The 12,996-nt window shown below is 38.3% G+C and overlaps 1 protein-coding gene across 1 annotated transcript in view; it reads right to left on the bottom strand.

Moving 5' to 3' along the window:
* FHIP2A (FHF complex subunit HOOK interacting protein 2A) overlaps window positions 1–12,996 on the bottom strand; it is a 41,938-nt gene that overhangs the window by 17,240 nt on the left and 11,702 nt on the right. Inside the window, exons 4-12 of the mRNA XM_054503865.2 lie at window positions 11,843–11,947; window positions 11,237–11,359; window positions 4,223–4,516; window positions 3,514–3,710; window positions 1,968–2,082; window positions 1,361–1,437; window positions 1,083–1,275; window positions 721–890; window positions 220–363 (exon numbers count right to left, since the gene is read on the bottom strand). Of these exons, the coding sequence (XP_054359840.1) occupies window positions 220–363; window positions 721–890; window positions 1,083–1,275; window positions 1,361–1,437; window positions 1,968–2,082; window positions 3,514–3,710; window positions 4,223–4,516; window positions 11,237–11,359; window positions 11,843–11,947 (1,418 nt within the window). The remainder of the gene's footprint in view (window positions 1–219; window positions 364–720; window positions 891–1,082; window positions 1,276–1,360; window positions 1,438–1,967; window positions 2,083–3,513; window positions 3,711–4,222; window positions 4,517–11,236; window positions 11,360–11,842; window positions 11,948–12,996) is intronic.

Here is a 12,996-nt window from a genome sequence, read left to right as displayed (position 1 = left end):
GTGACGTGGCAGGAGCCTGTAATCCCAGCTACTTGGGAGGCTGAGGCAGGAGAATAGCTTAAACCCAGGAGGCAGAGGTTGCAGTGAGCAGAGATCGTGCCACTGCACTCCAGCGTGGGCAACAGAGCAAGACTCCATCTCAAAAAAAACAATAATAATAGTAATAAACAAAAACAAAAAACAAGAGTGATGGACGTCAAATTTTATATAGCAACTCACCTATTTACAATTTTATGAACTTCAGTTTTTCCATCATTTTTGGGGTGGTCTGGAGTAGCAGGAGGCGAAGAACTAAGCCACTCTTGGTTTGGCAAAGTGTTTTCTGGTGAAATGTCAGTAAATAATGGATCTTCTTCCAGATCTCTAAGTTAAATTTAATGACATATAAAAAGCACTATTTTATTATGACATTTTCTAAACCAAAAGATTCTCTGCTATGTTCTTAGAAAATGTTACATAATTTTGCTAATATAAAGGATTAAGGAATTATGTATATTTTCTAGGCAAATTAACATTCTATACTATTTTGTTATTAGGTCTAATGAATACACTTATTTGTAATGTAAAAGGATGGTAGTATCAATGCATCTAATTTTACTTTTAAGAACTTTTAAACTGTAAGAGGTATTTCTTTTGAGGATAAGGGAGATAGATAAGAGGAGAGAGAAAGTTCTATCTCTACATGAAATGCTGAACTCACGGAGTTGGACGGAAACTTACACTGCTCCTGCTATCAATCCATTTTCTACCACATCTTTATCTTCTGGGCACAAAGGTTTATATTCTGTATAATTTCTTTCTTCAAGATTTCTCAAGACCAAGTTGTAAAGAATGTGCTCATTCGGTTTTTGTAAAAGATGTTCAAACATTCGTAATGTCATTATGCTTATCTGAAACCAAAATTGATAAAAGCTAACTGAAAAATGTCTTTAAATAAGTTACTCTTCTTGCCATCTTGTGAGTCATGCTTTCAATTTCTAAAGCCAATAAAAGAGGTTGTATTGAAAACATCTCAAGTATAATACATTAAAACCAGTATTTCAAAGAATCTAAGTCCAATTCTAAATCATTACGTAGCTTACCTCATCAGATATGTGATCACAATGTTCAATTAACCTATGCCTTAAAGGATGTCTGCTGATTTCTGCCAGAGTTTCTGGTTCCCTCTGTTCTCCAAGGATAAAAAACACCATTTCTTGAAGCAAAACATCAGAGGTCACTTGCCGAACGATGCGATGAAGCAGAGCAGTGGATGTGAGAATACCCATCTCAGAACTGAGCACAATGAACAGGTAGTTAGTGGGCAAAAATAACATGACACAGTGATGCAGTTTTTTCCAAAAGAAAACAGGCTACTCACGTTTGCATTAATTGAGGTTCCATAACACCAATGAAAAATCTTTCATGAACAGCTTTGGCAAGAGCAACAGCAGCAGTCTAGAATATAGTAGGAACATCATTTTTTTTTAATATAAAAGAAAGACTAATCTGTAACATCAATAAATCAGTCTGCACTCCCCAGCTGAATTAATGTGGAAAGACAAAACTTGCCTAATGACCCTCTTATTGGTGGCATATAAATCTAGATTAGATGTTGGCTACTGGGTCATTTACACTTTTTTCTAAATTTCCAAGAATAAGAGGAATAGGATGAAAACTTATTCCAATGTCCGTATAGTATTAACATCTCACCAAAGAGCAGGACTGAAGGGAAATCAGTGTTACTTTGTAAAGTACTGTACCATAATATTTAAGGAAATATAAAAGGGCAGAACTTGAACTTTGATGTATTCTAGAACTGTAATACACACATAAAAACACATACACACTTTTTTGTTTACTTATTTTACTAATCATGGTATTCTAAGACAATTAAAATATATTTGGGATATAAATTAGGGATTCCAATTTCACTTAATAAATATTTATATCTTAAAATGATCAAAAAACAATAAAAAATTTCAAACCTTTTGGGCTTCCTTAATGAGCTGATCACAATAATCAAACCAGGAAAGAAATGAAATTAAGGCTCGTTTTCCTGGAAATGCTGAAGCATCTTCTTTATGACTATATGAGTCCAAGCTGTAAGACAAGGAAGAATTGCTAGGTCCAAAGTTATCCAAAAGCATGGACCCTGTTCAGAATGTACGGAAAAATGAAGGCACGTGAACACACTCAGATAGTATGGTACATTCACACAGGAAATGCTGGAGGACAGTGAGAAGAGGATTCCGTAAAAGAAACCCAAGATAAGAGAAAACCTTTTAAATAAGAGCTGTAAATAATTTTCACATATTAAGTAGGAGAAGAGAGGTTAAAGCAGAATGGAACTGCAGGAGGCCAGGCGTGATGGCTCATGCCTGTAATCCAAGCACTTTGGGAGGCCAGCGTGGGTGGGTGGGTGGATCACGTGAGGTCAGGAGTTCGAGACCAGCTTGGCCAATAAGATGAAACTCTCTCTCTCTCTACTAAAAATACAAACAAAACAAAACAAAACAAAACAAAAAATTAGCTGGGCATGGTGGCTCATGCCTGTAATCCCAGGTACTTGGGAAGCTGAGGCACGGGAATCGCTTGAACCTGGGAGGCAGAGGTTGCAGTAAGCCAAGATCGCTTCACTGCACTCCAGCCTGGGCGACAGAGCAAGACTCCATCTCAAAGAAAAAAAAAAACAATGGAGCTGCAGGAGAAAAAACACTGGGATAGCTCCTCATACTCCTGCCCTAAATGTTACCAAGTAACATCAATGAAAAGATGGAGGTTCTTAGCTGCTGGGATGGAAGAAAAGAACGGTAAATGGGGATCTACAAACAGAAACAGAGAGTGGACTACTTCTCTTCCTGCCCTAAAATGCAATACAGTCGTAATGTTAACAAGTGGGTCTGCCCTATAGATGCTGACAGAAAATAGAGTGGAAAAAACAAAGACAGGTTAAAAATACAGAGAAATACAATAAAAGGTGATTATGTCGAAACATTAGGCTGCTTATAGGTGGTGGGACTATGGGCAACTTGTTTATGCTGCTTTATACTTTTTAATAACTTATAAACTTTCTGCAGTAATCATATTTCCCTATGATAATCAAGTTGGGGAGTCTAAAAGGGAGGAAGAAGAGGTGAAAGAATGAGGTAGAAGAGATTCTGTACAAACAGGCCAGGAGACAGAATAGACTGCTCTAGAGGCTGTGGAAATTATTTTAAAAGGAGATTCCTTTTTTTAGGGTTTTTTGTTTTTAATAATCAGTTAAAATTATTGGTTTTAATGTAAGCCCTTAAAAATTGATCAGTAAAATGGACAAAATATCTTAACTATATAACAGCTGGATTGTTCCCACACCAATTCATTACCACTGACTGATAAATTTAATACAAGCTTTGAGAAAATATTCCCATTTAATGATCGCTAGTGGTGTTCAATTTTTCAAAGACTTCTACCATTGCAAAATAGAAATGGATTTTAAAATGTAGGTGTAAGAAGTCACCTTTATGGGAAAATACAAGTAACGGTCCTTACCCCCAGTTAATTGCTTCCACGGTTTCAATATCTAACGGATCCACTGACTGAGGTAGGGCCTTGTACAGGGAGGCAAGTCTGTCTGTCAGTAGTTCACACAAGCAAGTGCTCTGTGTAAGGCACTTTGCAGCCGCAGGCTCTGGCAAACTTACTAACAGCATCAAGCCTTCACAGGCCTTCACAGCTATTCGGCCATCCTAAAGGAAAAAAAATCCCCCTTCAATTCTTGAATTGTATATACATCAGGTTGTTCGAAAAAATTCAACATAAAAGGATTTAATGTTTCACACTAAAAGAAAAATAGATTTTGTCTATTTTAAATGCATATTATTGGCCAAGTGTGAGCTTTGTGCCTGTAACCCCAGCACTTTGGGAGGCCAAGGCAGGTGGATCAGCTGAGGTCAGGAGTTTGAGACCAGCCTGGCCAACATGGTGAAACCCCATCTCTACTAAATATACAAAAATTAGCTGGCGTGGTGGTGCGCACCTGTAATCCCAGCTGCTAGGGAGGCTGAGGCAGGAGAATCGCTTGAACCCAGAGGCGGAGGTTGCAGTGAGCCAAGATCGCACCACTGTACTCCAGCCTGGACAACAGAGCAAGACTCCATCTCAAAAAAAAAAAATTAATTAAAAATTAAAATTAAAAAAAAAAATAAATGCACATTATTGAAATAATGTTAGGGGGGAAAAAGTAAGGGCCATAACTCACAGGACTTCTAGTAAGATTTAACAAAGAATTCACTAAATTGTAATCCTGGTTTGGACGAACAACCGAGGCCTCTGGCAGTGAGGTGACACTGAGGTTATCCAAGCTTGTGGACAGGTGATCCATATGACGAGGAGGCTCATCTTCCAATTCTGTTTGCTCCATTCCAGTAGCACCAGATAGTTCCTCTGGTTGACGGGACTGTCCTGTATCTGTTGACAAGGAATCCTGACCTTTTAATGTATCTTCCGAAATTACATTTGGTACTCCTTTGGAAGCCAATGATTTCATCTTATTCTGAAAAGGAATATATGTTTTATAAAATTCACATCAATAACTTTTTAAGCCAAAAATAATATTTTAATGGATTTTTCTATAACATTCCACATGCCTAGCCAAAGTAGCAATAGATGTTATGTCACATGAAAATATTCTGACTTTTAACAAACTGTGTTTTAGAATGATTTTACCATTGAATAGGAGTTTATCACACTCCTCATACTAACTACAAAATGTTTTACACTGACCATAAGCAATGAACAGTATTACTGATAATTTGACTACTGCTTAAAACAACTAATGTTAGTGAGGAAAAAAGTTTCAGGAGGTTTCAATTGCAGTTAACTTTTTTTCTCATCACTGGACTGCTGTAACTACATAGTCTCAATGTTAATTCTTATAAGATCATAGGGTGGGGCAGGGGGGTTTGCAGGGAGGGAAGTACAAACTTACAAATAAAAATATTTTAAAGTTCAAAAGTTACCAGCATTAGACTGAAGGTTTCCGCAAAAGCCCCCAAATTCTCTCAAATATATAAGCATCTTTTCTAAGTTTTTCCTTAAACCTCTACTCTATAAGAACACAAGAAGCTGGGCACAGTGGCCCATGCCTGTAATACCAGCACTTTGGGAGACCGAGGCAGGAGGATCACTTGAGCCCAGGAATTCGAGACTAGATGGGGCAACATAGTGAGATCATGTCTCTACTAAAAAAATAAAATAAAATAAGCTGGGTATGGTGGCTTGCGCCTATGGTCCTAGGCCTTGGGAGGCTGAGTGAGGCAGGAAGATTGCTTGAGCCTGGGAAGTTGAAGCTGTGGTGAGCTGTGATCATGCCACTGCACTTCAGCCTGGGCACAGAGCAAGACCCTGTCTCAAAAAAATTTAAAAAAAGAGAACCCAAGAAACTACTCAGGGGACATTTTTACCAGTGTCTTTAGGATAGAAATAAGATATGCTTGAAATGCTGGTGCTCCCTCCCTCAATCCACACACCCAAACACAAAGAGAATCTTAACTGAAGCAAATTAGCAAATTATTAGCTTCAAGGCAAAAGTATCTTGCTTTCCATTTGAACATAAGAGCAGAAATCAAATTACACAAGTAGGTTAAAATTCACCATAAACTAACTTCTCCCAGGGCCTATCATCATAGAAACATATTAAAGGCTGAATGAATTCAGGGTTCTACTTCCAAAGTTATATTATACTAATTATAAATCACTTTTATTGCTGTTAAAAGTATAGGTTAGACCAATCTTCTTGAGAAATTGAGTTCACAGAACATATATATTAAAAGAAAACAACTCTATGGGACCTAATGAATACTCCAAACAATTTGCCAATTTCCAACAAAATCAATGGCATATTGGCTGGGTGCGGTGGCTCACATCCCAGCACTTTGGGAGGCTGAGGCAGGTGGATAACTTGAGGTCAGGAGTTCGAGACCAGCCTGGCCAACACGGTAAACCCTGTCTCTACTAAAAACACAAAAATTAGCTGGGTGTGGTGGTGTGTGCCTGCAATCCCAGCTACCAGAAAGGCTGAGGCAGAAGAATCACTTGAATCTGGGAGGCAGAGGTTGCAGTGAGCCGAGATCATGCCACTGCACTCCAGCCTGGGTGACAGAGCAAGACTCCACCTCAAAAAAAAAAAAAAAAAAAAACAAAAAAAACCACCAAAAAACCAATGGCATATCACACTCTTTATGAAAGTAAAACATTTCATTCCATTTAAAATACTAGTAATATTGTTGGGAGAGGTGTCTCAAATACGAACAGCAAGAGGAAGGATGCTAGTATAGCACTCCGTCCTTCAATCAATGTTTCTCAAAGTAAGACTCAAGATTGTTGGTGTCCTGGTCTTCTGTGGGGCTTGATAAAAATGCAGATTCCTGGGTCCCATCCAGACCTGCTGAATGAGAATATCTGGAGGTGGAGCCAAGGAATGTGCATTTTAGAAAAATTCCCTAGGTGATGAGGAACTGTGGCTTTAACACTTTGGTTCCTACTAAAACTGTTCCCCTTCTTTTTTAGGGATCTCATCAGTACCCACAACATAGTCACACACATAGCTTCAAAATCTCTTAAACTTCCCTCCCAAATCAAAGATTTGCAATACCGAATACCTGCTAATTATCTCCATCAGGAAATCATGATGACTCAAAGCATCTGGAACCAAAATTATCACCTTCCCCTCAAAATCAGCCCCCTTGGGGCCCCTGTTTTTCTACTAGTAGCAGCCTTATTGCTTCAGGAATTCCAGCATTCAAATCATCCTTTCCCAGCTTCGGCATCTGAGCAGTTACAAGGCCATATAGAGCCTACCTCTAGTCCGAACATACGCATTTCATTCCAACCCACTGTTTCCAACTTGGTCATAGTCCTTGTTACTTCTTGCCTGGGTTACTCCATCAGTTTCCAAATTAGTTTCCCTGCTTTTATCTCTCCTCCCAAAGAATCTGCCATATAAAAGGCTGCTGCCAATTTAACTTAAGGCACAGATACCATCACATAATAACATCCCTGCTCAAAAATAGTTAATGGCTCCCCAGTATCTACAAGTAAAAATAAACTCTTCATCTTGTCATTCAAAGTCTTTGACAATACTTAGTCTATCTGTTCAGGTGCTTCTTGCCACCCATCCTAATTATACTGTTTCCTGAACACACCACAAACTTTTATATCTTCATTCCTTATGTTCACCCACTCTAAACATCTGTCAAGGCTCATTTCTCTTTATTTATTTATTTTTTTATAGAGATGAGGTCTTGCTATGTTGCTCAGGCTGATCTTGAACTCCTGGGCTCAAGCAATCTGCTTGCCTCAGCCTCCCAAAGTGCTAGGATTATAGGTGTGAATCACTGCGCCCAGCCTCATTTCAAAGATTACCTCTTCCAGGAAGACTTTCTTGATGACCTAGAGCTGATGAATCTCTCCATCCTATAAGTACTTAAGGAATTTACTTTGTATCTTTCCTTTGATTCTCACCTTACTCTACTTCAGATTACAGTATCTGAACATTCATTTACTGTCTTCACCAGATTGTAAACTCCTTTAGGACAAAGACTGTTTCTTTTCTTTTTTTTTTTTTTTTGAGACAGAGTCTCGCTCTGTCGCCCAGGCTGAAGTGCAGTAGTGCGATCTTGGCTTACTGCTACCTCTGCCTCCCGGGTTCAAGCAATTCTCCTGCCTCAGCCTCCCGAGTAGCTGGGACTATAGGCACGGGCCACCAAGCCTGACTGATTTTTTGCATTTTTAGTAGAGAAGGGGTTTCACCGTGTTAGCCAGGATGATCTTGATTGATTTCTTGACCTTATGATCTGCCCGCCTCAGCCTACCAAAGTGCTGGGATTACAAGCATGAGCCACCATGCCCGGCCGGCAAAGACTGTTTCTAACTCATCTACCATATATATTTAACCCATAGTAGATGCAAATATTGGCTGACAGTAATGAATAGAGAGAGATGACATTTCAGGGAATACATGCTTGAGAACTGCAAAGCATTTTTGTTCTTATCTATACTTATAAGTAATAAAACTGCATTTCTGGCTGGCCACGGTGGCTAATGCCTATAATCCCAGCACTTTGGGAGGCTGAGGTGGGTGGATCACCTGAGGGTGGGAGTTTGAGACCAGCCTGGCCAACATGGTGAAACCCCATCTCTACTAAAAATACAAAAATTAGCCGGGTGTGGTGGTGTGCACCTGTAATCCCAGCTACTTGGGAGGCTGAAGCTTGAGAATCGTTTGAACTGGGAGGCAGAGGCTGCAGTGAGCTGAGATTGCACCACCGCACTACGGCCTGGGCGACACAGTCAGACTGTCTCAAAAAAAAAAGCAAAAAGAAAAACAAAACCCTGCGTCTCCCTAAAGATTCATTCATTTAGTGTTAACTGAGCAGTTCCTATGCATTGTGCTAGATTCTAGAGAAGCTGTAGGGACCCAAGATTAATAAGACAGAATCCTTGTCCTCAAGGAGCATACTGACTAGCAGGAGAAAATAAAATGCACTTAAATAACCAGTGCTGGGGGACTGTAGTAACTGACATTAAACACATATTAATAGTCCTATTCGTTAAAAAAATGCAGACACCTACCACCTCAGGCTTTGGAGAAATATGTCATAAAAACACTGCACAAAGCAGATGTGTCACTAATTCTGAGGGGTGTTCTCTGTAGTGAGGTTTAAATGTAAATGTTTTTCTGAGGACAGATACATACAGCGTACCTCACCATGAACATACATAAGCCTACATATTTCATCTGCTTCTGATCTATGCTATGCACTTAGAAAACAAGTTTCAGAAATTTTTGAGAAAGAAATTCTCCAGGCTTAACTTTGGGGAAAAAAATACATGCATTCCAAGTACACTAAGGTTATCTAAGAAAACTTTAGCAAAAATGAACCTTGAGAAGAAAAATCTCAGCAAAACTGAGATATTTCTCATAAGTATACAAAAAACTAAAAAAAAACTCTAATATCATTATAAATCTTTAGAAATCCAAAATGATAAGACTGTTCTAGCCATTTTGAAGCAAATTTGCAAAAGATGATACGAAATGTAATGCACAGGACGACAAACACACGATGCGCATGATGAGTGTTAAGGGCGTGCGTAGTCCTTACCACCACCTAGAAATTTAAATTCATGAAATTTTACAGCTTAACTGCTTACCTAATTCCAGTTAAGAGTCCAGAAGAGAATCCTAATTTGCTTAGTAATGTAAAATAGAAAACAAACCCATATATTGGAGTGGCTAACATTTAAAAATAACAAAACAAAGACCTAACAACATCCAGTGCTGACAACAACATGGAGCAATAGGAGCTCACGTACACTGTTGATGGGATGCAAAATGACAAAGCCACTTGGGAAACAGTTTAGCGGTTTCTTATGAAAATAAATATACACTTACCATATGATCCAGTGATCCTACCCTAGGTATTTATCCAAGCGACATGAAAACCTAAATCCACGCAAAAATCTGTGTGTGATGTTCTTAGTGGTTTCATTCACAATTGTAAAAAACTAGAAATAACCCAGAAGTCCCTCACTGGTGTATGGATAAACAACTGTGGTACATCCATACAATGGTATAGTACTCAACAACATAAAGGAACAAAATCATGGATGAATCTCAAATGCAATAAGCTAACTTTAAAAAGCCAGACTCAAAAGCCTAATTACATTGCTACGACTTTTTGGGAAAGAGAAAACTATTGGGATGGAAAATAGATCGGTGACTGCTAGGGCATAGGGGTGGAGAAGGGATGACTACAAAGGATCATGGGGTAGTGTGACGGAGCTGTTGTACATCTTGACTGTGGTGGTCACACAACTGTGTTCCTCAAGCGCACAGAATGCAGACTGAAAAGAGTGAATTCTATTGTATGTAACCTATATCTTAATCCAAAAAAAGAAAAAGAAAAATTTATTTATGTATTTTGTATTATTTGAGACGGAGTCTCACACTGTTGCCCAGGCTGGAGTGCAGTGTTGCCATCTCGGCTCACTGCAACCTCCACCTCCCAGGTTCCAGTGATTCTCCTGTCTCAGCCTCTCAAATAACTGGGATTCCAGGCGTGCACTACCACACCCGGCTAAGGTTTGTATTTGTAGCAGAGACGGGGTTTCACCATGTTGGTCAGGCTGATCTCGAACTCCTGACCTCAACTGATCCACCTGCGCCAGCCTCCCAAAATGCTGGGATTACAGGTGTGAGCCATCGCACCTGGCTAGAAAAATATTTTTTAAAAAACTGAAAAGAAGGTCAGGTGTGGTGGCTCATGCCTATAATACCAGAACTTTGGGAGGCCAAGGCAGAAGGATCATTTGAGCTCAGGAGTTCCAGACCAGCCTGGACAACACAGGGAGACACTGACTCTACAACAAAACTTAAAACATTAGCCAGGTGTGGTGGTGCACACCTGTAGTCCCAGCTACTTGGCAGGCTGAGGTAACAGGATCACTTGAAACAGAGAGGTTAAGGCTGCAGCGACCAATGGTCGCGCCCCCATACTCCAGCCTGGGCTACAAAGCAAGTCCCTGCCTCAAAAAAATAAAAATAAAAATAAAAATAAATTACAAACAAAAAGGTAAAAAGACAAAAACAACATAATCATTTTTTCTAAAATATTCCAAAATGACTTCACTGCTGAAAAAAAGAAGTGAATGAAGGCAAAAAGTACAAAAATATGTTTTTTACTTTAAATTTAGGAGTAAAATCCAAAATATCACTTGATTTAAGTAAACTATGATTTGGTGACTATGGCTATCAAAACAGTACAAAATACTACAGCAATCCCAACTGCTGTGAGGTTGGAGAGATAACTCGTGCTTTTTTTCCATCTTGTCCAAATCTGCACATGCCATCCTTATCCCAGGCCAGATTTCCCATGCTACATACTAGGGCAAGCTTGGCTGAAAATATGATAGCATATTAACTTCAGTGACTTGTCTATCTCTGATTCAACCTTCAAGCTGCCCTCTTTTACGCAATGACTTTCTATCTGTCCAGTCCCTGTACTGCCTCATATATCTGGCTCAACTGCATTCTTTGAAATTCTTTTTTCCCAGGAGAATAAAATAGTGATATTAAAGGAAAAATAATTCTGGGAAGTAAAACAAGCTAATAACCTGCAAAATAGAGCTCCTTCTAATATTATTCACAGAATTCAATTTTCATAATGATCTTAATATAACTATAGTTTGAAGGTTGATAAGAAGTATATCATACCTCTAGGAAAAAGTTAACCAGGTAGGGGTCCTGTTTCAGCTTCGCACACACAATGCAAAGAAACTGAATCTCTTCATTTTCTGTTGGTGTTGCTAGGACTTCACCACAGAGTCTAATTAATTTCTGTGAAAACAATTGTTTTTAACTTTTTAAACTTAGGCTACTTTTTACAAATTTGTAAAATAACCATTCATTTACCTTAAGGATATTTAAATTTTTCATATAATGCAAATATCCTGCATTAAGCAGAACACTAATGATATTTATAATTATCTATACCAAAATAAACTTACTAGTGGTAAAATTTTCAAGTTCATTACCATAAATAATTAACGAGTTATATAATAAATTCTCCTTCAGATGTCATGGAGGTAAAATCCAAGGAAAATTCACGTATAAAATTTTAAAAGAGAATTAGAAAGACTGTAAGTACACTGTAAGTACACTTAATGCTATGTGATGCATAAAAAAAGCTCAAGTATTTGCTAATTTGCATGTTAATTCTGGAATAATTTCATTATTTTTACTCTCAGAAAAATAATATAAAATTACTTCAACATTCAAAGAAATCAAACCAAATAATTTTATGTAGGGGGAACAAAATACCTGCACTGGCCTGTGCACGTTAATGTGTGGAAGTAGTGGCTGCCGGATTCTTCCCAGAAGTTTCGTATAGAAAACCAAAACCTGCTGTTTCATTCCCGGAGGACACTGGGTATAGGAAAAAAGGAAGCCAACAGGAAAACAACAGACAATGCAAACACATTTACTGAAAAGCTTAAAAAATTGGAGAGACAATGTATATGAATGTATTCCACCTTGAAAAGACAATGCAACTGGCCAGTTAATAACTGTCAGAATAAAATTTTCAATCAAATATTAATGACAGGTATTCTAGAAATAATATTGTATATCTGAGACCATAATACAGCATGTGAGACCACAGGCTCATGTAGTTACAAACAGCATGGTGATAATATGTTGTCGAGATTAGAGCTTGGTGCAGTCAATGTCCACCTGTTTATATTCTAAATGCTGGGGTAACATGAAACTGTAATAGTTAACTCCCTGCCAGAACAAAGGCAAACTCTCTTTGTCATGAAAATGTGTCTATAGGTTTCTTTTGTTTTAGCCTAATTTTTTTTCACATATATCATAGAAATTCACAGAACTATATAGACTTTTAGGGCTGGGGAGGCCCCTTAGCAAACACTTCCTGGATCTTAAAGAGGAGGAAGATTAACCAAAGAGACCTATGATGGTCACAGTGTGATAATAATGATGTCAGGACTGGAAGCCTGGCCCCCTAATCTGAATCCAAGGCTCTCCCATTCCCTCACTCGGCCACACGGCTGGAAAACTTGTCTCTATAAGTAATTTGAAGGTTTTGCAATACAAAACATTAGTGATATCATAATTTCAGCTTCGTAAAGATTTTTCAAAATTCATCAGGCCTAAAAAATATAAATTGGCTCCACTTAACAGTTTCGTTAGTGTCAAAATAATCAGTGACATTCTCTTCCAGGACTATGACAAATAATTCCTATTTTTCAATCCTATTTTAACTGACTTCCTTCTATCTCTTTTTTTATTCTGAGCTTATGTACTTGAGTTTATTTTCATAAATGTTTACACTGGAATTCTAAGCAGCCGAGTACTAGTTGTTGTCTAGAGTGTTTGGAATCTTTCTGTCTCTATGGACATATTTGTATAGGCTACATAATTTTCTTTTTTCCACAATCTTAACTTGAATCCTGCCA

This window comes from Pongo pygmaeus, chromosome 8, assembly GCF_028885625.2.
Source record: "Pongo pygmaeus isolate AG05252 chromosome 8, NHGRI_mPonPyg2-v2.0_pri, whole genome shotgun sequence".
In the NCBI taxonomy this organism is placed as follows: domain Eukaryota; kingdom Metazoa; phylum Chordata; class Mammalia; order Primates; family Hominidae; genus Pongo; species Pongo pygmaeus.
This window is presented reverse-complemented; position numbering and strand designations above follow the sequence as displayed.